This window comes from Eucyclogobius newberryi, unplaced genomic scaffold, assembly GCF_026437365.1.
Source record: "Eucyclogobius newberryi isolate DKJ021-1_F unplaced genomic scaffold, fEucNew1.0.hap1 SCAF_2, whole genome shotgun sequence".
Lineage (NCBI taxonomy): Eukaryota > Metazoa > Chordata > Actinopteri > Gobiiformes > Gobiidae > Eucyclogobius > Eucyclogobius newberryi.
The window spans coordinates 17068518-17095037 of NW_027315834.1; the positions used below are offsets into that span (position 1 = coordinate 17068518).

The 26520-nt window shown below is 43.7% G+C and overlaps 1 protein-coding gene across 1 annotated transcript in view; it reads right to left on the reverse strand.

Annotated features, from left to right (window-relative positions):
* Positions 1-1308: 1308 nt before the first annotated feature.
* The window catches only part of LOC140367399 (thyrotropin-releasing hormone-degrading ectoenzyme-like), a 132835-nt gene continuing 107623 nt past the window's right edge, over positions 1309-26520 (reverse strand). The window contains exons 13-20 of the mRNA XM_072453866.1: positions 26408-26463; positions 18181-18328; positions 18004-18107; positions 17495-17602; positions 5017-5184; positions 3574-3714; positions 3408-3489; positions 1309-2401 (exon numbers count right to left, since the gene is read on the reverse strand). Of these exons, the coding sequence (XP_072309967.1) occupies positions 2243-2401; positions 3408-3489; positions 3574-3714; positions 5017-5184; positions 17495-17602; positions 18004-18107; positions 18181-18328; positions 26408-26463 (966 nt within the window). The 3' untranslated portion in view covers positions 1309-2242. The remainder of the gene's footprint in view (positions 2402-3407; positions 3490-3573; positions 3715-5016; positions 5185-17494; positions 17603-18003; positions 18108-18180; positions 18329-26407; positions 26464-26520) is intronic.

Here is a 26520-nt window from a genome sequence, read left to right on the forward strand (position 1 = left end):
ATATAGCCACATCATTTATGGATGTTTTAAAAGCATCATCTCCGTGTTTAATGACACTCCAGCAGCCATAAAACCCCACTCTTAGTTCTTGTGCTGTTGCCTGGGAACAAATGGCAGGTTACGAATGTCATGTTTAATGTGCTTTTTCTTCCAATCTCAATGTGCGTTTACATTAATAGATGTTTGATAAATCAAGTGGCTTTTTATTAAAAGACCTTAAGAAATGCTATATTTCTGTCTAGTAAAAAGTAAGATTTACTTTTCTCTTCTAAACTCGGAATAAGCTTCTTCTTCAGGTTTAGGTAAAAGAAGCTCAGTTTGTGAAAAAAATAGAGCTCGGATTGGAACGTCAGAAAATGACATTTACCACTGATAAATACATTTATCACTCCATATGTTAGAATGTTTTTAATTAGCATCTAGGTTTAACACTAGGCTGACTGATCCCGAGCTCTATACATAAATAAATAAATAAATCTTCCTCACCATTCAGTTATATATAGGACTGCAATACCGTTTATGAAGACTATTTTCATATTTTCACATTTCGTCTGAAAACCTAAACAAAAAAGAAGTTATCAAAGTGTATAATTTTCTCTATAATCTTCTAATTATACATTTGTTCCTCAAGTGCAAAGTCTGAGCTATGACCTAAATGCACTTTATGTGCAATTACAATTCAAAGAGTGCAACAATAAACATGGGGTTCACAGCTGTGTTTCAAGCTTTTTCAGCTGTTCTGGAGAAAAAGAGAAAATGTGATTCAAACAAACCAAAACGCTCTGGGCTACAACAACTGCTCTGAATATTTCTACTTTTGTCTCTTTGGACAGAGCCACATGTCTAATGCACATCTTCTTAAATGTAGAGCATTGATGTCTACATAAGATCGTAATGCAAGCCCATACATTAAATCATATATGTAATTGTGTCCCAGGCTCATGAATGTGTCGAATCACTCACAAACCACAATCAAAGGCCTTTACAGATCAGAAAACAGCAGAAACAATTCAACTCAAGGGCACTTTAACTAAATGGTATTTGGACTTTACATTTCAGTGTTTTTTGTCAAACTGTCTATTTCATTTGTTGAATGTCTTTATGTGTAGGAACTGCACTTCCGCATATGCTCTAGTGCTAACGCAGTGAACGCTGAAATTTTGTTGGGACATAAGTTCTCCATTTGTTGTGTTTCGGGCTTCCGAGCAGGGCTGGACTGGGACAAAAAAAATTGTCCCTGGACCTTTTTGTCTGGACCGGCCTTCTCCTGGACCACGACCGCAGCGATCCGGCGATTCAGCAACAACATTTTTATTGATTTACAATTGATTGTTTCAGAAGGATAAGCTTACTAACTTAATATTTGTCTATATGAATTAAAATGTATCTGCAAGGATTTGGTCCAAAACAAGTGTTTTTCAGTTTTAGTGTATTTTAGATTGTCTTAATGATGCTTGGCATGGCCTGTTGTAGCAAATTTGGCCCAATTCATTGTGACTCCCATCCAAATGCTTTAGGGCTGTATATTTTTTTAATTACAGTATAAGCCAGTGCTACGACTTTAAACCAAAACAATGCTGGAACTATCAAGAATAAAAAGGATAAGGAGCGCTGCATGGGTACAATAATGTCCAAAAAGAGGTGGTAAAAGAGGTGCTCAGTTGAAGAAAAGGAGTGCTTTGTTGCACATTTTTATTGTATTTTATTCTAAATTGAATTACTACATACTACTACTATTTAGTTTCTGATAGGTCCACCTTGAGTTGTGTTGAGCAAGTCTGATAGTGACCGGCCCAAAAGTTCACCGGCCGATGGCCAGTCCAGGCCTGCTACCAAGATAATTGGTCATGATATTTTTGTTACTTCCGTGCACTATTGTGAATCAAATAAATCAATGTTTCAACCTTTGTACTCTTTGTACTCTTTGTTAATCCAATGGAAAAATACAATTGTCTGCAAAAGTGTGCTATTGATTATTCTCCACTTATTTCATAATCAAACAAACCCACAAAAAACCTTAATATGTAAACTTGTTGGAATTTGGTTCAGTCGTTTGATTTCACGTCCATCCATTCAAAGCAATTTTAAAACTATAACAAGTTCTATAACAAATTGAATTTAACAGATATCTGAAAAAATAGAGTGAAAGCACATCCTTTGTTTCTCCTCTGTGGTGGTTTGTTATGGCTGCGTACATTTCAGGTCACATCATTAGTTAGCAGTCACGTTTTCCTCCACATTGTTATCCGTTAAAGCCGTTAGAGTTTTGAGGTTTTCGGAGCCACTGGTAGAACGGTCGCCGGTGGAGACGATGCCAACGGACGTTGCCCTCGACGATCTCCAGCGCCCGGGGCAACGCGGGCCCTGCCCCAACACCACTGGTCTGTATGAACTCTTTTAACTAGAAAACAACAAAAGGAGGTTTATTCATTGGGATCTTTTGAACGTTAAGCTTAACACATTTAAAGAGTTCAAACTTTTCAATTAAGGCAAAAAAAGAGTAACTTGAAGTAATGGTGGTAGTTTTTTTTTGGCAAACATGACAAGTGCTACTTCATTTGACTCATTATATTAGGCGACTACTGCATAATGCACATTTAACTTCTATTTTTCACTGCTAATTGCAATCCATTTTACCCAAAGTCACCTTATTTAGAGGTTTAACATTTTCCATTGTTCATTTTCCACCCCGGTTCTTTACACCTTGAGAGAAAATGAGCTATAAAAGTTAGACAATAGACCTCACCTTTATCCAGACAGACTGTAAAATACTGTATATGCACAATTCTTTTGCAAATAAGAATCATGCCTTGTACCTACAGCGGGTCACAAGCTTCAACATCAATTCTTAAGTTTCGCAGTTTGTGTCTGTATAGTTATTAAAGCCAACTTTATCTTGAATGGCGTCTTTACAGCTGCAGTCGTGTGAGATGAGGCATTAAAAGAAACTTTGTTGGAGAGAATTATGAGAAAACCTCTGCTCCAAGTTTGTCAGCTTCAGTGGAGTGAAAGAGAAAATCCATCTCTTTAACTCATACTATTCACATTGTTATAACTTCCCTTTTTGGCAGCCGCGTCACACTTCCTCTCTCATTCTTTCTACATAACATTATCATTTTAAACTATTCTTGTTTCATGAAAAATAACATCTTTTAAACAGCTCAACAAGCAAATTAACTTTGAGCGTGAAGAAACAATGTCTTGGCATTTGTTATGCATTTTATTGTTGATTCCGACTTTTCCTGAGCCAATAACTGTAACACGCAGAATTTAAATATAATGTAAGATGTGATAAAACAACACAGAGAACTGAGAGAGAGCCAAACACTTGACAAAGATATTTAGAGTCATAGAGTTATATTAGAGTCATAAACATGCTTTGTAAAAAATCAAGACTTTATCTTTACCTCATTTAGTTCCTTTTCTGTGTTGAGAAACTCTGTGACTCCACCAATCAGCTTCGAGTTCATGAACAGCGCCTCTCCATAGCTAAACGAACAGGGTCATAACATTACAACCTTTACCACATTCGATAGTTATGTTGCCACAGTAAAGAGTAAAGACATGTCTGACCGTGCGTTGAGGATGTCCCACTTTTCTCTGAAGTACTTCCAGGCCAGGTCTCGTCCCTGCGGATTTCTGCCCACGTGGATTATCACATCAATCACATCCTGCTCCGGGACCAGGTCAGAGCTCAGAGACAGGTTCAGTAACCTGGGCAACACACAAACAACACACATTTGTGCTGCAACTCTCTCCCTATCCAGAAAACGTCTAACAGAAAATTAGAATGCCTGTTTACCCTGCAGGGACCTTTAGCTGTAATCCTAACGCCGCATCCTGCACATCTATCTTTAAATAAAATGCTTGTGATAAAGGCTGAGATTGCGGGAAATCCAAAAGTGTTGAAAGAGTTTAAAGACGGCAGAGAAACCGAAAATACTGGTCAGTGTACAGGAACCACTTGTGTGTCCTTCTGCGGTGTGCAAGAATGCGCTGTTTGTTGCTCCTGTCTTTTCATTAGACCCCCAAATCAATTTTCTCTCTCTTTACCCACAATCCCTCTGTGCTGAAACCATTTCCTCTGTGACCAATCAGTGTTTTGCCGCGTGCTCTTTGATTTGTGTGTGCGTACGTGCGGGTATGTGATAACAGCTATCTGAACATGCAGCAGCCCTCGCATCGCAGGACAGTTTACTGGGGTTGCAAAATCGATAGCATCTTGCTCTTTCTAGCAAAGGCGCTCAGATCTGTCTCACTGTTTGAACGCACCAGACATATATCCCCTACTTTTTGCTCAATAAGAGATAGCCGCACTTAGCTGGGGATAAAATAGAGCCCTATCACAGTGTATCCTCACCTAACCTGAACCTCAAAGGGCATCAGTGACAAGATTAAGAGATGTCCATATGACTATTTCTTTAGCCGCTATGTGGGAAAATGTCCGGTCCTGTTATGAGTTACACCTTGTACCTCATACTGCTGCCCTTCATTCACAGATGCTTGATTTCAGCTGAAGTTGGTTTAAAAAGTTTCAGCGGAATGATTGTTTGCATTACCAGGCAAATGTGTACACGGAAAATGACCAGTCAAGGCAGATTCTGGACCCAATTATGTACAGTAAGTGCCCAAGTGCTCACACACACATGGGGCTCCAGCAGTGACTCAGCCTGGGGCAAGTTTCACTGCAGCCTTACTTTAATTTGCAATGTGTTTCACATTAAGTGAAGCACATTTATTGTATGCACCTGCCAATCATTGTTCTACCATTCAAAGTTCATATATATATAATAGTCCAGACCATAGCCATAAGGTCAAAATGTGGAGTAGAATATAAGCCTGACTTATCGCTAACTTTACTGTGCTATTGTATGCATTTTGGTCGTGTGCCTGACAATAAAAGATGTACACAACAAACTGGACACAATGCAACAATATTTTTTATTTATTTATGCTTCTCCCCCATCTGTATTACATATCATTAGCCATCTGCATTAACTCGTTTACAATCTGTACCTGTTGAGGAGGAAGGAGTTGTCTGAGCAGGTCAAAGCCTCCAGGAGGATCTTCTTCTCAGACACAGCTCCAGACGAGTGAAACTTCATCCAGAGAAACTCCCAGACATCCTCATCCATCAGGCTGACCCCTGTACAGTACACTATGTCTCTGATGTTCGGAGGGATCCTAGGAAACAACACATAAATGCATTAAACCCCCCATGAGAGTTTGTAAAGAGAAAAGGTAATAATACATGTTACAATTATACAAAAACGGCACGTTTGGGATCAAAAATCACCCTCTCTCAATCTAATAAAAAATATATTTCTAGCCTGAGGTATCTGATTAGGACAATTTCAATTGCTTAATTAAAGCAAGAGGTGAAAACCATAAGGACGTGGCATTTGACGTTTTATGTCAAAATTATATGTGTGAAATGGGGAGCTTTTGATTATCATTTTAGCTGTAATAGTTTCACCCCCTGCAGCAATTGCAAATAGTGAAAAACGTGTATCCATTAGACTTGTGTGTCACACATATATATATATATATATAAGATAAGATAAGATAAGATAAGATAAGATAAAATATTCCTTTATTGTCCCACATGGGGAAATTTCATTGGTGCAACGCAGGTAGATACAGAGGTAGATACAGAAGAACAGATCACTTATAGGAAGTCTGAAAAACACTTTCAGTAGAAGATCTCCTATAAATAAATAAAAACTCCCATAGACAAATAAATAAATACCATTGCATGTGATCCCGACAGTAATTGCACATGAATATGTGTCACGACAGCACATAGATTGCACATGAATTTCACATGAATTGCACATGAATTCCAACAGCAATTGCACATACGACAGAATTGCACATCAGTATTAGGTTAGGTCAGTATTGCGAGTGTTCATACCTTTCCTTCACACATCGAGGGTGGATCAGTCTCTCACTGAAGCTGCTCTCCAGAGCGGAGAGAGTGTCCTGCAGGGGGTGACACTCATGGTCCAGCATAGATGTGAATCTAGCCAGGACCCTCCTGTCCCCCACCTCCTGCACCGAGTCCAGAGCACAGCCCAGGACGGAGCTGGACTTCTTGATGACTCTGTCCAGCCTCTTCCTCTCCCTCTCTGTGATTCTGCTGCTCCAGCAGGCCACACCGTACAGGAGGGCCGATGCCACCACAGAGTCGTAGAAGGTCTTCAGGAGTGGCCCTGTCACTCCAAAAGACCTGAGTCTCCTCAGGAGGTAGAGCCGACTCTGGCTCTTCCTGTACAGTGCGTCTGTGTTATGAGTCCAGTCCAGTTTGTGGTTCAGATGAACACCCAGGTACTTGTATGAGTCCACTCTCTCAATGTCCTGTCCCTGGATGTTCACTGGTGAGGGGGCAGTGGAGTGGCGTCTGCGGAAATCCACCACCATCTCCTTGGTCTTCCCCGCGTTGATGAGGAGGTGGTTCCGCTGACACCAGTCCACAAAGTCCTGCGCCAGTCCCCTGTACTCCGCGTCATCGTCGTCCGTGATGAGTCCGATGATGGCAGAGTCATCAGAGAACTTCTGCAGGACACAGCTGTCCGTGTCATGTCTGAAGTCTGCAGTGTAAAGGGTGAAGAGAAAGGGCGCGAGGACAGTGCCCTGGGGCGCCCCCACACTGCAGGTCCGAGTGTCAGACACACAGTTCCGGGCTCTCACAAACTGGGGTCGGTCTGTGAGGTAGTCCAGGATCCACTCTGCCAGGTCATACTCCACACCAGCCGTCTCCAGCTTGTCCCTCAGGAGCAGCGGCTGGATGGTGTTGAAGGCGCTGGAAAGATCGAAGAACAGAATCCTCACAGAGCTGCCAGGCTTTTCCAGGTGAGAGAGAGAGCGGTGCAGCAGGGAGATGACGGCGTCCTCCACTCCGATGCCAGACCGATATGCAAACTGCAGCGGGTCCATGGCTGAGCTCACGGTGGAGCGGAGGTGGTCCAGGACTAGCCGCTCCAGTGTCTTCATCAGGTGGGACGTGAGAGCCACTGGCCTGAAGCTGTTGAGGTCTTTGGGGTGCGGTGTCTTAGGCACAGGTACCAGACAGGAGGTCTTCCAGACCTGTGGTACCACCCTCAGCTTCAGGCTCATGTTGAAGACATGCTCCATAACTCCACACAGTTCATCTGCGCAGGACTTAAGGAGCCTGGGGCTGATGCCATCAGGTCCTGCTGCCTTCCTCACTTTAATCCTCTTCAGCTCACTCCTCACCTGTGCTGCTGTGACAGTCAGTGGTTGGCAGAGGGACTGTGTGCCGGGGGGATGGGTGAATCCAGGCGAAGTGGGGAGCTGATGGTCCGGGGCAGATAAGCGAAGAGGAACAGATGCAGGGCATTGTCCAGCTGTGGAAGAGGGAGCGTGCAGCTGTGCAGGGGGAGGGGCGGGTGACCGATCAAACCTCAAGAAGTGAGCATTTAAATCATTCACCCACTGTAGATCCCCCTCTGTCTGGGCAGGGGGGATTTTGAAGCCCGAGATGGTTTTCAGGCTCCTCCACACTCCCTGAATGTTCTTTTGCTGCAGCTGCTCCTCCATCCTCCTCTTGTAGCCGGCCTCAGCCTGCCTGATCTTCCTCCTCAGCTCCTTCTGCACAGTCCTCAGCTCCTCCTTGTTCCCTGACCTGAAGGCTATCTTCTTCTCCTTCAACAGAGCCTTCAGTTCACGGTTAATCCATGGCTTGTTGTTTGGAAAACACCGCACCGTCCGGGAGGGAACAATGTTCTCAAAACAGAAGTTGATGTAGTCCGTGATGCACTCTGTGATGGTGTTGATGTCCTCCCCATGTGGGTCATAAAGCTCAGTCCAGACAGTGGTGCTGAAGCAGTCCCTCAGAGCCTCCTCGCTCTCAGCAGACCACATCCTCACCTCACGGGACACCACAGGCTGCCTGCGCACGATGGATTCATACACAGGCCTCAGATGTACAAGGTTGTGGTCCGAGCTGCCCAGGGGAGGGAGGGGGGAAGAAGAATAAGCCTCCTTGGTGTTGGCAAAAAACAAGTCCAATGTTCTATTCTCTCTGGTGGAGCAGGTAACATACTGGGTGTATGTTGGTAGAACAGAAGAGGGAGAAGCGTGGTTAAAGTCACCAGAGATGAGGAAGAGAGCCTGTGGATGCTGTGTTTGCAGCCTACAAGTGCAGGAGAGCAGTGCTTCACAAGCATTTTCAGCATTGGCAGACGGGGCCACATAGACTGCGATCAAAATCACATGTGAGAACTCCCGGGGCAGATAATATGGCCTCATGCCAATAGCCAATAGTTCAATATCCTTGTTACATAGCTGCTCCCTCACTGTGCAGTGTTCGGGTTTGGACCAGCTCGTGTTCACATACACCGCCAGACCTCCACCTCTTTTCTTCCCGGATTCTCTCGTTCTGTCCGCCCGCAGCAGATGAAAATTGTCCAAACCTACAATAGAGTCTGGCATTTCTGCTGTTAACCAGGTCTCTGTGAAAATCAAGACGCTGCTGTCCCTATAAATCCTCTGGGACCGCATGAGGCTCGCTATTTCCGTCATTTTATTTTGAAGGGACCTCACGTTACCCATGACTACGGCGGGAACCGACTTCCTGTTTGTCCCTCTCTTCTCTCGGAGTTTATGTCCAGCCCGTCTGCCTCGTTGCGTTTTCCTTAGGATGTCCGCCGGGATAACGTGACGATCTCCGGGTAAGACGACTGTTGTCCGCAGTTTCATGAGTTCCTCCTTTGTGTAAACGCGGTACAGCGCCGGCTGGGGGGCGGGGCCGGAGCCGGGGGACTCAGAGCCAAAATACATCGCCACGACACGACGAAAACACTCAATCCAGCCGAATAAAGTCAAAACAAGTTAATTTAAAGCAATTCCAGTGAGTGTCCCGATCGTTCGTGAAGTTCCTCTTTCATATAAACGTGTATATAAACGTGTACCGACGACACGCCGTACTTTAGCGCGGCCGGAGGGCGCGGGGGGGCTGGTGGGCTCGCTCGGAGCTAGCTCACGTCACAACAATAAGATATTCCTTTATTGTCCCACATGGGGAAATTTCATTGGTGCAACGCAGGTAGATACAGAGGTAGATACAGAAGAACAGATCACTTATAGGAAGTCTGAAAAACACTTTCAGTAGAAGATCTCCTATAAATAAAAACTCCCATAGACAAATAAATACATAAATACCATTGCATGTGATCCCGACAGTAATTGCACATGAATATGTGTCACGACAGCACATAGATTGCACATGAATTTCACAGTAATTGCACAGTAATTGCACATGAATTCCAACAGTAATTGCACATACGACAGAATTGCACATCAGTATTAGGTTAGGTCAGTATTGCGACGGGATAACGTGACGATCTCCGGGTAAGACGACTGTTCTCCGCAGTTTCATGAGTTCCTCCTTTGTGGAAACGCGGTACGGCGCCGGCCGGGGGGCGGGGCAGGAGCCGGGGGGCGGGGCCGGAGCCGGGGGGCGGGGCCGGAGCCGGGGGACTCAGAGCCAAGACACATCGCAACGACACGACGAAAACACTCAATCCAGCCGAATAAAGTCAAAACAAGTTAATTTAAAGCGATTCCAGTGCGTGTCCCGATCGTTCGTGAAGTTCCTCTTTCATATAAACGTGTATATAAACGTGTACCGACGACACGCCGTACTTTAGCGCGGCCGGAGGGCGCGGGGGGGGGGGGGGCTGGTGGGCTCGCTCGGAGCTAGCTCACGTCACAACAACACAACGAACGCAACGAAAAACGCTCAAATCCAGCCGAAAAAAGTCAAAAACAGTTGAATTTAAAAACTATTCCAGCGCGTGTCCCTATCGTACAGTAAAATACAAAAAATATACTAACTATATTTACAAAATATAGGAGATAAAGCACAATAAGTGTGAGAAAGAAGAGAGAGCGTTTACACCGGGCTGCCAGCTGTACCAGCGCCTTATGACGCTGGTACATATATATATATGTATATATATATATATATATATATATATATATATATACATATGTACATATATATATACGACAGCAGAATGTACAAACCACCTGAAACATGCTTCCTGAACCTGAAAAACCGCAGCACAGCACCAGAGGGGGGAAGCGGTTAAATGACACACTGATTCAACATCCACTGGCCCAGCTGGTCACTGGCCTGGATCAACAGCAAAGAGAGAAGTGAGCCTTTCCTCCTTCAGACCTGTGCATGTGACGAAGGGCGCATTAACTTCAAAATGTCCTTAAAGAATGTCACATAAAGGTGGGAGATTTACTAAAAACATTAATATCGGATAATATTGCACTTGTTTTGGAAGAGATATCAAGTATATTGTCTGCAATAAAAACAAATACAAATGGCAGCAAAAAGAACAGATTCAAATTTAAATGATGGAAACAATTACTTTCTCCCAAACAAAGGTATACAGTGACATTTCTGGTTAATTTCCAGGTCCATTCATGTTTTGTGCTTAAACTTAGAGGCACATTTTAGCACATTCTCTATAATATTGCTTATATATTGTCTGAGTGTTGTTGTAGTGCTTAATTAAGTACTATATAATACTGTGGAACATTCAAATCAAGGCAATACTATCTCCTTTGAAACAAGCAGCTCTCTCATTGAGAGAGAAAATGCTAAATATTGAGATATTCGTTTTCATCAATATTGTCCATCCCAAAGGCAACATATTTCAGCACAATCTAGAACTCTCGGTTGGAAAAGACATACACTTAACTAACTCTTGTGTGTGTGTGTGTGTTTTGTTGTGGGTGAATGAGGCGGCGCCAATTACATCACTCAACGACCTGGGAAATCATTTTAGCGATGCTCCACTTAAGACTGAGCAGTAGCACACATGTAGGGGGGTAATGCCCGCTGAAGCAGAAAGGGCCTTCTTAGAGAACATCTGCCAAACAAACTGCGTACAGTTCTCTCAGGCACTTTATTGTCTAGAACTGGAAACTGGAGTGGATCTCTTCAATCAAGGACGCTAACAGTTCATGTGGACTGCCCCAGCTGACCATTGTATTATTCAGACACGTAAGTCATTCAGAATAACTACAAAACTAACAATAACAATTTTGATAGCATGTAATATTTAGTTGGCAGTGGATACTTTTTACTTTTACTTCACTACATTTGAGAGCAGGAATCTGTACTTGCAACTTCACTAGCTTTTTGAACTGGACAGGATATAATGACATCTTCCCTGAAGGTTCTGACCTCAAGTCCCAACTTTGAGCAAACGAAATTACAGCCTAATTAAAACAGTACAATAGGTTATCAATTCAGTCGCCACAGTTGACTGAAAAACTCAATACAGTTCTTTATCAAGATCACGTTATATAAGTTTAGAAATCTGTGTGAAATGCTTTTATTTTCTTCTTTTTTAAAATTATGAGTATTTTGATGTTATATAATACAAACAAATCAGAGTGAACAAATAAACAAGACCAGAGAGTAAAACGTTTAAATGAAAAGTAAATAAGAAATAAAATTTTAGGCCATGTATTGATTCCACCTGTCCCAATGTCTGTTAAAAAGTCAGTTTTCCTTTTTCTAAATGTCCAAAGTCTATTCCCTGACAGTCGGCTCAGCTCCCATCGTCCATTTCTTTGTTACTGCCTGTTTCGTTGTCAGTGCACAGGTATCCATTAATCATCACCATCGTTGGAATCCTACAATCTGAGGTGAAGTCAAATGGAACATCGGCGTCAAAGACAATCCGCATCGCCTCATTGATCTCGGTCCAGTATTTAATAACACGGCAGTCCCAAAACACAATAGCAGTTAGTCGATCTCTGTGAATAATGAGCACTTTGACATGGTGTTATAAAGAAACGTGAGGGATTTTGTGGTCCTCCATTGAGATGTACAAATATTTTCCCAATTTTTGTCTGTGAAAACAAAATGACCTTCTCATTCCCATTTCTTTCTTATATTTATTTTAATATATTTAGTATAATGGTTGTCCAGGCTATGAATGCATTTATATAATTTAGATATTATTCCCCTTTTGATTCTCAAGACTGGGAGAAACAAGACAGTTATACCTCATGTAATCAAGACCTTAAATCTCAGACCTGTGCTGCTAGATCTTAACATCTTTGTTTAGTTTGTATGTTTTGTTTAGCTCTTCCCAGGTCGTAAGCGCAGAATTTACTCAGGGATTCTAAATTTCTTCTTCTTGACCCGACCTTCATCTGCCAGTAGGCCTGTACAGGAACCACCGGAGCATTATTACACTCAATATATTTCCTTTGAGCTTCATATTCTGAGTCACACCAGTACAGCAACGCTCTGGTGAATGAAATAACTTTTTCAAATGGGTACTAAATACATTTACTAGTAATTAGTATTATTATGTTATGTGATACTTTTACTTTAGGATTTTTTTGCTCCTGTAAGTGTATTTTTATGTAAGAAAGTACTTCATCCACCACTGCCAATTACAGCAAAAAACAAAGCATTTCCATTCCAATCACGGTCAAATAGAACTTAAATTACAAAATGATTTTCATGCTACTGATTTGAAATAAATTCCAACAATAGAAATATGATCAGTCCAAATGCTGTGCTGTCATTCAGAAACACGCTGGACAGGAGTGAATCCATAGGTTACCACAACTTAAATAGATTCTCAAGATCAACTATCATGGGCCCGGAGGACATGTCTTCTGAGCTAAACATGGTAAGAGTTCATTAACTATTGATGCACACAGATGCAGCCCTTCAGAGGATGACATGGATGTTTTAATTTTGACTATATTGTTTGAGTGTCTACAGAGCCGCGGCGCGCGCCCGAAACTGCTAGGCCATTTTGTGCCGCGGCTCCTGAAGCTGATGGGCTATTTGACCGCGCCGGGTTAGACCGCACCGGGTTAGGGTTAAGGTTAGGGTCAGGGTCAGGGTTAAAGGTTGAATGGACGATTTTATTGGCCCAAATCTAAGTCTTATTTCCTCGTGGCGTGGACTGCCGATTAGTCCTGCCACGTATCAATCATAAAAACGCACCTAACGCTCACCTGCAGCCGCGTGCGGCTCGTCCCACGTTTCCGCGTGTCTAAGCGCATTGATCTATCATAATATAGTTCCCTCAGTGTACGGGGCAAGATGAAGACGGAGAAAGACAGTTCGAGCTGACTCAGAAGTGGACTGAAATCTACGGGAGACGAGAGAGGCTATGCGCTCCGTCGCGCTACTAAACAAAAGCACGTCTTTGTTGTATCAGTCCGCACGGGGGAGTGCGCATGCGCACTTCCGCCTGAGTTCTCAAATCGCCGAAAAATCGTCCATTGCGCCTTTAAGGTTAAGGTTAGCCATGAGGCTATTTGACCGCGCCGCGGCTCTGTAGCCACAGCCTATTGTTTATAGTAAAATATATACACAAAGCTATTATGTTGGAAATGTTTTCCCTCTGCAGCCAGTAGATGGATCACCAAAGTGAATTTGTTTTTGAGATGCCAAAGTCAAGGTATTCAAGAGCATTTTTAAAGGCCACTTATTAAAACTCAACTAACATGTTCAAAACAACACATTTCTGTTGGATTGACATAATATTGTCTGAATATTGTTGTTGGAATATTGAGCTATCAATTTGTTGTTTTTGCTAAATAATCTTATTTCTGGGGATAAAACCTATAACAACTACAGCTTTAGGTGGCAAGCTCCCACTGATGACTCATGACTTTATTGTGGTCAAAAGGTTGCAAAGGATTTTTGAAAAAAGAACTTTGCAATAACCAACGTATAAAACTCAAAAGATAAAACTGCCTTGCCATACTGCTCTGAAAATCATACTTTCTGCTCCGCTCGCAGAGATATAGATTAAATTGTTATGACAGACAAAGACAAAATTCCCCGTTTCACTCCCCCTCCCACTTTGTGTCTGTGTTATCTTTGACTGGACAAAAATCGTTTAAAGAATGGCTGGGTTACATGCTTGCATTTTCTGGCGGTGCAGCGTCTTCTATCCACTTTCTCTTCACAATTAGAGAGTGAGACTGAGCTTCACCTGTAGAAAGCTTTGTTAAAAGTCTAACTGTGGAATCTTAATTGCAGTGGATTCATTCATAATTCAATTATTATGGTATTGCTATTCATAAAATCAATACAACGAAAAAGCAAAATAGATGACACTCCAGGTGGCATCTTTTGATAGAAAGATTGAATGTGCGTTTTGAAAGCGTAAAAAGATAAAACATTTCTTCATAAATATGTACTCTCCCTCTCCTTATTGTTCATCGTTGTATGTTGCACCGAATCACCAAAAGCAAGTTCCTATATTTGTGAATTGTGTTCATTGACAATGGCTCTTTCTCCAACAGTACGCATGCTTTGGAACATCTGGTTTATGTCTGGGCGCTTGTATACTAAATGCCAGTCATTAAATACTGTTGTCTCACTGATAAACCACTAAATGTAATGTCAGCGCTTTTACGACTATTGCACCTTTTGTTCAATTCGGGAGCGACCTCTTCAATATTCTGTAGATGTGCTCTGTGCGCCGTCTGAACAATCTGTACACAATGATAGCTGCACGAGTGAATACAAAAAGGAAATATGATTTTATTTGTATGTATATTGAATGTGCTGGTGTGTAACCTTTGCTTTTGTGTGATTGTTACTGTTGTGGTGTTCTGCAGATAATGTATTTTGAACCTGAATTGAAGACTGAAGATGGAAATTAGACATGTTACATACAGCAAAACCTTCTTTACTATGTGTAGTCCATTTACAAATAAATGAAATACAGACTCTCGTGGGGGAATATCACTTAAACTTATGAAACCAGAGGGTAAAGCTGCAACTCTCACAAAAACATCATTAATGTTTACATGAATCTTCTGGGTTTAGATTTTTTTCCAGATGGCAAAATTAAACGGGGGTGGACCGAATAAACCTGCGTACTACACTTTTTACTTTATCTGTTAAAAAACAAACAACGAATGGATGTGATTTCACAAACAGACTATTTTTTATTACTACAAAGTGAAATTTGTTGACTGGTGACTATAACTGGATTAATGGACAATACCACAGACTATATATAGCATCATAGTCCTCTTATTAATATTATTTCAAGAAGAAAAATCTCACTGAGAACTCTAAACATTTACATATACTAGGAGTGAACACATTTGGCACTTAAAAGTTGCAAATGCAGTCTTGAGCGACTTTGACTTGGAACTTCGACTCAATCACAGAGGAGTTGAACTGAAAAAAAAAAAACAGCAAAAAAAACCTAGAGACTCTGCAACAAAGCATCTGGTGCCATATGCTCATTTTCAAAGTTACGCAACGAAATGCTCACTCGGTCTTATTTCTTAAGCCTTGCATTATACAACGTTTAACAAACAATACAAATGAAAAGGGCACGCCGTTAGTATCAAAGCATTTGAATAAACCATGTGCCGCTGGTTTTAATAATCACTAATAATGACAAAGCGCCTTTTTCTGATTTTGGTCCTGGAAATAGAACAATAGTCGTAATTAGGCAAATGTCAAACCTGGGCTTATTGGCACCAGATCAAGTGGTGACATTCTCATTATGAAGAGATTTATACCGGACTCACGGCTCTTCAAGTGGGTCCAACCAGGAGGTTTAAACCCCCACGAAGATAATTACTGCTGGATATAAATGCTGCAACAACAAATGAAAATATAATCTCTTGAGCCATTCACACATATCAAAATGAAATCACAGTTTTATAGGTAAAATTAGCAAATTACACTGGGGATTATCAAAGTGTATTAAATGGGATTTTTGGACTATTACAGTATATACTTGGAGATCTAACTCTTTGTTACAGACACAATCAAAGGCTGTATTTATTTAGATAAGCTCAATTGAAACAATAAACTATTACTAATAAATAGATTTAATTACATTTTCATATTAAATAAAGTTCTAATATTGTTATTTCTTTCATCTTTGCCAGTAACCCCAAAACACATGGATTCATCTACAACATCAATCTGCATTACATAAAAAGAAAGTAAATTCCTTTTTGCATCAGCTGAATATTCATGCCGTCAGGTACAACTCTAAATAATGTACATTTAAAGGCGGTATGGACAATTTTTCGGTGATTTGAGAACTATAATATAACTACTAGATACAACACACACGTGCGTTTGTTTATTAGCGCAACGGATCGCATCGCTCGTCTCCCGTAGATTTCTGTCCACTTCTGCGTCAGCTCAAACTGTCTTTCTCCGTCTTCATTTTGCCCCGTACACTGAGGGAACTATATTATGATAGATCCATGCGCTTAGGCACGCGGAAACGTGGGCACGAACCGCACGCGGCTGCAGGTGAGCGGTAGGTGCGTTTTATGATTGATACGTGGCAGGACAAATGATTTATCCACGCCACGAGGAAATATGATAAAAAATTTGCTGAAAAAAAATCGTCCATACCATCTTTAAGAATATAATACCAAATGTACTCAAACCAGACTTCACAAAAACACTTCAATGTCCACAGTTATGTAAGCCCTACCTGATAATTAATGTAACTGTAGTGAATCTCATACACGAGCGAGGGAGATGGGATTAAATGACTGAATAGAGCATGAAATATTTAAGCGTCACCCCTGGAGACGTGAGCCCTGCGTGAATGTTAACGTGAGCGCCATTTCCCACAGCAGAAAATGGGACATTTTCAAAGAGCTTCATACTTAAAATGTGATGTGAAAGATTGAAAAGGAAACTTGTGCCATATGGTTCTTATGTGTGAACCGCTCCCATGATGCTTCCTACAAACAACAGTCGCACTTTGCATGAAGAACAAAGTCAAGAAAAGAGTTCAGGGTAGGACATGAAAGTTATTTATTTTCTTCTACAAAGCCTCCTTCTAACATTCTTCCCTTTTGTTCTGTGTTTTGTTCTTTGCCAACAATTAAATCACAGGCCATTGTTGGAAAGTTTGACTTGTGCACAACAAGTTTTCATCATGGAGAGTATCAAATGTAAAAACCTGTGACAAAACTCTTCAATGCATATGCAGCATATAAATTACTGTTTTTGTGATGAAAAACTGTACTGTCTGATTATATTGATTGAGTTACTATAATTTAGCAGCATGTATGTCATCACTGTTAAAAATAATTCATTTTTGTTTATGTTCAGTGCTAGTCTTTTTATCTGCTCCCCACCGTCCAAGCATTCAGCACTTGATCCAGTATCTGTTTGTATTTAAATTGCTGTTTGAAATCAAATTTAGCAGATCTCATAAAGGACCTGGAGGGTGTGAATGAGCCACTAGCAGCGCATAAAAGAATGCAACATTTCACACAAAGTGCCGCTGCTCAACAAAGGGAAAGATAAATCAAACAATGCATTGGCTTGAGAAATTGCATTTTCTGTGACACATGTATTATTGACATTATATCCAGACAAAAGTTGCTTTTAAAATTAAGCTTTCAAGTTGCCAGACTTGAAACCTGAAGTCAGATATGTTTGTTAATAATAAGTGTATTTTGGCACCTGTTCTTGTTGCTGGAAATCCAGTCGGAGATGTAGCCCACAGCCTGGCGGTGACATTGCTTGTTCCCAAAGCTGCACGCTAACATGATGAGCTCTCGCTGTAGCTCCCTGCAGGTGTTCAAGGGCAGCAAGTTAAACAGCAATCAATAAAACCCATAGAGTGGAGTCAAATAAGGTGACAAAATCAACTCTGTGAGAGGAAAGTTTGGACAAGGTCGTTGCGGCTACATTAATGTATGCATATCATCAAGGATGAATTAATTCAGAGTCAGACTTAACGATACAGGTTTATAAAGACTAATGGATTTTGAGGTTTATAATGTTTTGATCAAATCGAGAGTCAGGCGCCATGTAAAAGCACAAAATAGGATGAATATTAGTGTATAAGCTTAAAATTAACCTTGCAAATAAATACATTATAGCCAAAGGGGACAATACAAATTAAATCTTTGAATAAAATCCGAATATTGTTTTTCTTTTCCGAGTGAAGTTAGGTTGAGGATGCATACTCAGTCTGGTACGATGCCTGCAGGATGTTGCCCTCGTTGCCAGGTCCAGGGCTGGGCCATCCCATCTGATGATAGCGAGATGCTACTTGCTTCAGCACATAGTCCTGCAGACACACAGAGTCTAAATGTAATGACTAAACTAAACATGGACATGACAGTGAGCGTGCTCTCACTTACACTGAACAGGCTGTACTCGTCTGTGCGGTCCAGCAGTTTGTCCAGCTGGTACAACACTCGGCTGGCGGCATGCCACGGCAGGAAGGACGATTCCTCCGGCAGGTAGCCAATCAGCTGGAGCGGTATGTTCTGAGGGAGGTACCCTGCCCTGCAGGTCAGAACAATATTAAAAAAACATCAATACGATCATTAACTTCAGTTACATTTATCCAGAGCACAAACAGGTACAAAGAGTGAAATGGACAGCGCCAGTTCTAAACTGGGACTATTCCCTTAACCAAATATAAAAGAGGAAGCAAAGTAGAAAAGACTTGAGAGAAATACCTACAACTACCGGTGCTATGACAACACCCACAGTATGAATATTCCCTTTACATAATCATTGTAAAGTTACCAGAAAAATAACAGTGTTGACAAGCATATGTCAAAACAGGAACTACATTAAATATATACAAAGTCTGACAATGTACAGACTGTGAGTGAGCAGTTGTGAAAAAACAAAGCCTGGTGTGACAAGAGAATCTTTTAGACGACTGGTACAATTATGAACAATTGCCAAGCTAAAACTGAATGTACGTCAAGTAAATGCCATTTAATAAATATAATGACAATATTTGGAAAATTGCCACACTTTGCGTCTACACACTTTAACACACTTTAACAGTGTCAATCTGGGGATCAACAGGCAGAATGAGCGTATTAATTTGAAAGTGGCTTCTAAATACCAGCCCTGCGCCCCAAAGCTGGGGTTAGATCCACCTGCTCATGAATATTAACCACTCTGGGCATTCATTAGTATTCATGATGTTTTGGCGGACTGTGTTGCTTCCTCATCTGACCTTCAACTCCGCCCACTCATAAATATTGACGAGGTGGGCTGTTGAGGACGAACGTTAGCTCATACAAAAGTATTTTCCATCTTTATTGAGTGCCATTATTGTTTAGGAGCTGTAGGAGTTATGTGGATTGATGAGAAGGTGATGTGAAGGGATCTATGCCACAGTGACTCATCTGTGACGGTTACAGAGCAGCTGTCTGTCAAACAGAGGAGCTCCTTGACATGAAGATGGTGCACAGCCTTATTATATCTCATATTTGGAAACCACCAAGGGAGGTCTTAATTTGTGCTTATTTTTTTCACACACCAAGAGCTAGAGCCTACTTCAGAAAACTGTGTTTCAGATAAGTCTTTTCGCAGCTGAGGAACCTCGGATTTCCATAATCTGCCTCATGAGCGGCTCAACCAACCTCCACACATTCATCTCTATTCCCATCATGCACCTGGTCTATGAGAAATTACCATAATCCATCCTGCCTGGAGAGACTTCCTGTTTACGGCGCCCTGAACTGCTCACAGGACTGTGCTCCAAAAGTGTGTGATCCTAGGACTGTGTTGCTGTAGCAACCTGATCCATTTGTCCATCTCTGTTTTCCACTTGTCCACTCCTCATCTATTCTGCTTCTGCTCCTGCAGGTGGGGACTGTCACATCACTATTCTCATGTCAGTCATTGACATGGAGCCTGCAGTCGCAATAAAAAACATATCTTTAGCCTGTCAGCCCAAAACTGACAACTTTCTACAAGTTTACTGCCTTTTTGCTTCTTTTCAAAAAGGACTTGGTGCTGACTCTAAAGAGGACGCTGGACAAAGTATGCGTGAACTCAGCATGTTCCGTTTAAAGGTGATTATAGATTATTTAATTTCCTTCCACTCTCTGTGGCAGTGTCTCGGTGTCCCTGCTGGAGCCGTCTTCTGAACAAGCTCATTAACTCTTTAACATTGTTAAGGCTCTGTTAATTGTTTGTCCATTAGCCATTAGCAAGGCTCACTGGAGAGCTAATGAGTGACTGCAGCGGGCATACAAGGGCTGCATTCATCACCGTTTCAGTGCATACTCGCACAGACACGCTCATTTATTTACACTAAACTAGCTGAGCACTGTGGCACATACACAGAGGACTGCTGTCACCAAGTCCATTGCTCACATTTAACCCAATCAAACAGTAGAGGACAAGGGCCCACGAGATTAGCAGAGACTAAAGATCACTACCATTTTTCAATTTAATTAGAGGAATAAAATAGGAATAATACAGTTAATACAGTTAACATTTTAGTCAGAAAAATAAATAGGCAAAGACAATTCCCCCTCCACTGCTAAGAAGCTTAGCACATTAGTTTCCATCTCACCTTTCGTTTACATGAATCAGAATCAGAATCAGAATAGGACAAACCATATTGGTAATGCAAAGTAAGTATAAAATAACCTGAACTTGCAACTCTTATCAGTGTTTAATTGATTTAGATACGTTCTACTTCTACTCCACTCCATGTTACTGACAATCCACACACTTCCAAGTTTGAGATCTGTAAACACCATTTCTCCTTTTTATTTTAGTGGTGCATAATGATTTCACTCACACAAGTGGTATTCATTTTACAATAAAACAGGTTCATTGAATCAGAGAATGAAACACCTGCCGCTTTAGCTCACATTTAGAGCTTTTATAGGATGAATGAACTCCTAACTGGCACACATTAATCCACATTAGCCCTGGCTATAATTATTGTAATAAAGCTTTTCCCTTGTGCGAACGCACAACACAAACCAAAAAAAGTTTGTCGCGAGTTGCCATGGCTACAGATGCATGGCTAAGGTGCGCACATCTGCCCACAGCGCTGATAATGACGGCTCTACAGTTGTGTTTCTTTGCTGTGCGGATAGAAGTCTCCTGCTGAGCTTTTAACCCGAACGCAGGCACACGAACCGACAACGCATTTGTCTCATTCAACATGACGGAGGACAGACGGCTGCAGAAGAGATACACAAGCCTCTTCTCTGGGTTGAGTTATTGAGTCTGTGTCACAGTAGATTTTGGTTACAGCGCTGAAAAAACCTTCGGGCAGTAAACATCACATATGAGGAATGAGCGGCGCCCGGACCTCTTTGCTTTCTCTGCGGCGGCGCACTCACTTATTGCTCATTCAGACTGTGTGCGCTTGAAGAGAGGCAGGAGCAGTGGGGTTGTGAGCATTAAAAACCTGATCCACAGACTTTAAACAAAACACTAAAGTCTAAAGTCTTAATTCTTATGCTGGAGCCTGGCGGCTGACACGGAAAGGCACGAAGCATTCATCAAAAAAAACATTTCACCCAGGGGAGACAAAGAGACCACGAGAATGGACTGTTTAGCAAGCTTTAGTCGCGAGTTATTTGGCGCTCAGACCCCGGCGGAAGACGTTGCAATCATGGGCACTCCATGATCTATTTGTATTAGATGTCTCCCCCCAAAAACCTGGGGTCTGAGCAGCTGTGTGCCAAGGTTATTACGGATACTCAGAAAGAACATGACAGCAGATACTTAATATAGAGTAGACTGGTCAGGCCACGAGGCCGCCATTGATCACGTGGTGGCCCGAGAGGGGCGGATGCGTAGTGACGGGGAGAGTAGGGGGCGAAGCCTTGAAACTCGAAGCGTCTGAAATGGAGGCCTCTATTCACGGAGATGTGGTGAAGGACCGAGGACAGGAATATGAAGCACCTGGGAGTAGATAATAAAATGACGTAGACACGGGGAGAGCTAGAGGATGCGACTAAGGAACAGGTAATGAGGAAATATGAACCACCACCAGTATTTGTTGCGAGACGAGACTTACTAGAGATGCGAGGACCGTTGAGCCAAGACTGGAGGCAGGTAGGGACGAACGTACGGGCATGGGCGAAAAGGACTGTCGCCCGAGTTGTTAGAGGACTGTGGAGGATATGCCCTGAGTGGCCGCGGATGTAGCGGCTCCTATTCTAAACCGGTGCCCGGTGAGACGACGAGGGGGCGGATTGCATAGGATCGATGTTACCTTCGGGTATTTCCGAAACCAGGGGGGCGGCTGCCTCTGGAGTTAAGAACAGCGGGGAATGAAGTGCGCCGTGGTTTGACCCGATTGGGAATTTAACCGATGCCCTGAGAGCCAGGTGTGCGTGCTGTGATGATGCAGGGGCTTTACCTTGAAAGTTAAATTATAAGAATTCTGATTCCCCCCAAAAACAAAGGAGGCGGCAGATGACAGAGAGTGGAGGTGTCGGCAGACAGCTGAGCGTGGACCGGAGAGCGCCGGCAGACGGCGGAGCGTGCACGCAGTGCGCCGGGGCAGACGGCGGAGCGTTCACGCAGTGCGCCGGGGCAGGCGGCGGAGCGCGCGGGCAGTGCGCCGGGGGAAGAGCCGGGGTAGACGGGAGAACGTGGACTGAGAGTGCCGGTAGACGGCAGAACGTGAACTAAGTGGACTGAGAGCGCCGGCAGGCGGCAGAGCGTGGACTGGAGAGCGCCAGCAGGCGAGCGCCGGCAGGCGGCAGAGCGTGGACTGGAGAGCGCCAGCAGGCGAGCGCCGGCAGAGCGTAGACCTGGAAGCGCCGGCAGAGCGTAGACCTGGAAGCGCCGGCAGGCGGCAGAGCGTAGACCTGGAAGCGCCGGCAGGCGGCAGAGCGTAGACCTGGAAGCGCCGGCAGGCGGCAGAGCGTAGACCTGGAAGCGCCGGCAGGCGGCAGAGCGTAGACCTGGAACCGCCGGCAGGCGGCAGAGCGTAGACCTGGAAGCGCCGGTAGGCGCCGGTAGACAGCAGAACGTGGGCTGGAAGCGCCGGTAGACAGCAGAACGTGGGCTGGAAGCGCCGGTAGACGGCAGAACGTGGGCTGGAAGCGCCGGTAGACGGCAGAACATGGGCTGGAAGCGCCGGTAGACGGCAGAACGTGGGCTGAGAGTGCCGGTAGACGGCAGAACGTGGGCTGAGAGTGCTGGTAGACAGCAGGTGCCGGCAGGCCTTAGATTAAAATAGAGTTTTAATACCCCCCCAAACCGGAGGAGGCGGAGCGACCATGTAAAAGCGCCGGGAGTCGGAGACGGAATGATTAGTCATGGAAAAATTTAAAACCGTTCCGCTGGTGGAGGAGGCAGGACCGGAAGTGAGGTGGGGCCGACGCAGTCGCCAAACAGATGAGTAGAGACGGGAGAGGCGAAGCTAGCCAGGTCGCGCAGTGTGGAATGAACTCTGAAGTAAGATGGCCTTGGAGGAACCGATTTGGCCCTTGAAAACAACCAGAGGGGCCCGGAGCGGGCAGATTCCGGGGAGAGGGACAGTAAAGGAACCGTCTGTGGGGCTGGACAGACTGGACCGGTGCTGCAACTCCTGATACGCGCATGCGGGAGTAAGCCGGTTTGACAGGCAGTTTGAATTGAATCGCGGGCCTTTTTGTGCAGCGCTTGCGCTGATCGCTCTGCGATATGACAGTGAGTGTAGCATGACTAGAATTACCATACTTTCTGGCTATAAAAAAGGTGCTCCAGAATGGAAGCTGCCCTGAAATTTGGGAAGATTGTACATGGCTGGCCGCGCCGTCATGTGCCCACGGTGCAACGTGGGATATTTTAAACGTGAATATATAGTACGTGATGCGACGCAACGGTTGTCTTTTGGACCGGGGGAATTGTGGTGTGCCTGCGGACTGGGCACATGACCCATTTCTCGTGAATATGAGTCTGAGACATGCAGCGCCTTTTATTTTATTTTATTGTTTGATTATATATTTATTTATTAATAAACCCAGAGTGTTTGGGAAAGCTGAGGAGCGGATACCTTTTCCCGATGAATGAGATTGGACCGAGCTGAATAAGAGCCCTAAAAGGAATGAATGGCACGATATGTACGATGCATGGAGCTGCCTCGACCTGTTCCACAGGAGCAGCCTGCGTGAGGTGAGAGGGCGGGGCGAGGATGTTAGGAATGAAAAGACGAAAAGTTAGAGATTGTTGGAGACCCGTTGTTGAGAACCTTGAAATCTTGCTTAAGATTGTGATTCAAGCAATATTCACGAGATGAAGACAATTTAAAAAAAAATACTTAATTTCGACTGGGGACATCGCTGGGCGTTCGGCCTGGGGGCCCCATATGGCCAGCGGCGGGCCTGGGACGGGCCCCTGGAGTCGAGGACAGAGCGCTGCCGCGTGTTGGAGCCTGACGTGGAGAGGAGCGTGTTCTGGAGCTGCTGAGCGATGAAGCTGGACCCGGTGTCAGCGTGATCCGGTGGAGAGACGCTGAGGCGCGGGAGGAGCCACGTGAAGGAGACGTCCCGACGCTCGATGCGGAGGAGAGGCGCCGCGGCGTGCACGGAGCGACTGATGATTTCCTGGTTCGTGCCGCGGGGCGCGCGGCTGGTGGTTGGAAAGCGTTTCGAGCGAAAGTGAGGAGTCTTGTAATGAGAGGACGCGGCGAGACGCTCAGCTCTTCCACCGGGTCAGGTGGATGCGCTCTTCCGAAGCCGGAGGACCGCAGGAGGAGCCGGAGCCCCCGTGAGAGGAACACGGAGGGTCATCTGAATTGAACTCTGACATAATATCAGTCGCAGTACGGTTTGATCGGCCGAGCCATCTGCCTGAGGGCTTAAATGCGACCGCCTGTGCGCTGATTGGAGCGGGGAGGAGTGACTGGGAGCGTTGATTGGGGATGAGGAGCAGGTGCGAGGGCCATGATGCAGACGCCCTCTGACCTTTCACCCTCCTTCTTTGGCCAGGAAAAACTGCATAACCTTTTTGGGATAAGCGCAGAAACCTGGAAGAGTCCATGGTGAAGTGAGGGATCTGACTCTCACAGACGGACAGGCGGGCGCCCGCTTGAGTGCGATGATGGCGCTGGGGAGAGGGGTCCTTCCATGTTGGCCTTGACGTAGATGGCTGGAGTTAGGTCTTCCAGGCTGAATTTACGCAGGCTTCATGTTTTCAAGCTTTAAGACAAATACAATATTTTCTTGGCATTATGTTTAACGATATAACCTAAACCTACACAAGTTTGAGTTTTGGAAATCCAGTCCATACTCACTCCGTTTACATGCACAGAGAACGACCAGACCACACGTCTACAGCAGGTCAAAGAACCGATTACCGTATTTTCACACCTTTTTTCATAGTTTTGGCCGGGGTGTGACTTATACTTATATACTTGTACTTATACTCCGGAGCGACTTATATGTGATATTATTTGTTATTTTCACACTTGCAACCTTATTTCATACTCCAGTGTGACTTATATATGTTTTTTTCTTCTCTATTATGCATTTTTTGGCTGGTGCGACTTATACTCCGGAAAATACGGTATGTGCGTTCTGGAGCGACTAATCATTTAGCATTAGCACTAAAAGTTTGTAGCTAATGGCTAATAAAAACAGCTATCACGCATAACCCAACACCCAAGTTATTTTTTCTTCGCGAATAAAGTCATAGAAGCTCCGGTAACGCTGCAGAGCGAAACAAAAAAACACACGCTAGTCTGCGGCAAAGGGACCAAAGTTTGTCATCTCCACTGATCTAAAATGAGTGCGTACACGTTCTAACACATGTCCATTATTGTCCTGGCTGCCACTCCTAGTCTTTATCGGACTGCACTGTTACAAGCATTCATACGAGTACACAGATTTCTCCAGATGTGTTATTGGGATCTTTGGGATTCGAACCACGTGCATTTTGAAAAATCAGTTTGAATTGTGTGAGCCAGTAATCCAGTTTTCTTGACGGTAATGTAAACATAGTGACCATTTCAGGGGCTAATGTCTGCCATGTGTGACTGAATCTTAGGAGCAAATACAAGCAGAACATGACTCTCTGTTCTCATTCTCATGCCTGATTAAGGGCCATTAATTTAAGTTATTTTGTAAGGTATCTGTGGCATAAATGTGCAAATAACTCTAGTAATAGTCTATAATCAACCATGGAGGCAGCATATCAGACAGAGATCAGATGATACACCACAAACACCAAACAAACAAGTGCTAATTGGATGAAAAACAAATTAAAAGTTCAACTGAGCCATTTAAAACGGGCAATTATATTATTGTAAACCCAGGCAGGTTCAACTAAAAGGGTTTCAAAGGTTTCAAAAGGTAACATAAAAACCCAATACAGATCACACACGTCTTACTTCACTCACATCACCGGATAATGCGCATAATTGAAAAGTTTCTTTTTCATTTACTTTACCAAACTCTGCCTGCATGAGACAGGCTTCAAAACAGACAGACCTTATTGGAAATCAATAATGAAGTGAAGAGAACAGACAGAAACAGTGGGCTGGCCTGGATAAAGCCAGTGTTTTACAAGCTGAAGTATAGACAGAGGAGCTGACAGGCCTGTATAAACATCAAATAAATGAGACGCTAAAGAAGATGTTAGCGCGGCTGAACTCACCTGGCCAGATTGAAGGCATCATCGATTAGGCCAGCCCTGTTTCCAACGGAGATGATCTGAGAGACATGAGGATGTAGGTTTGACAATAGCCACAGGTCTACACTACACAAAAA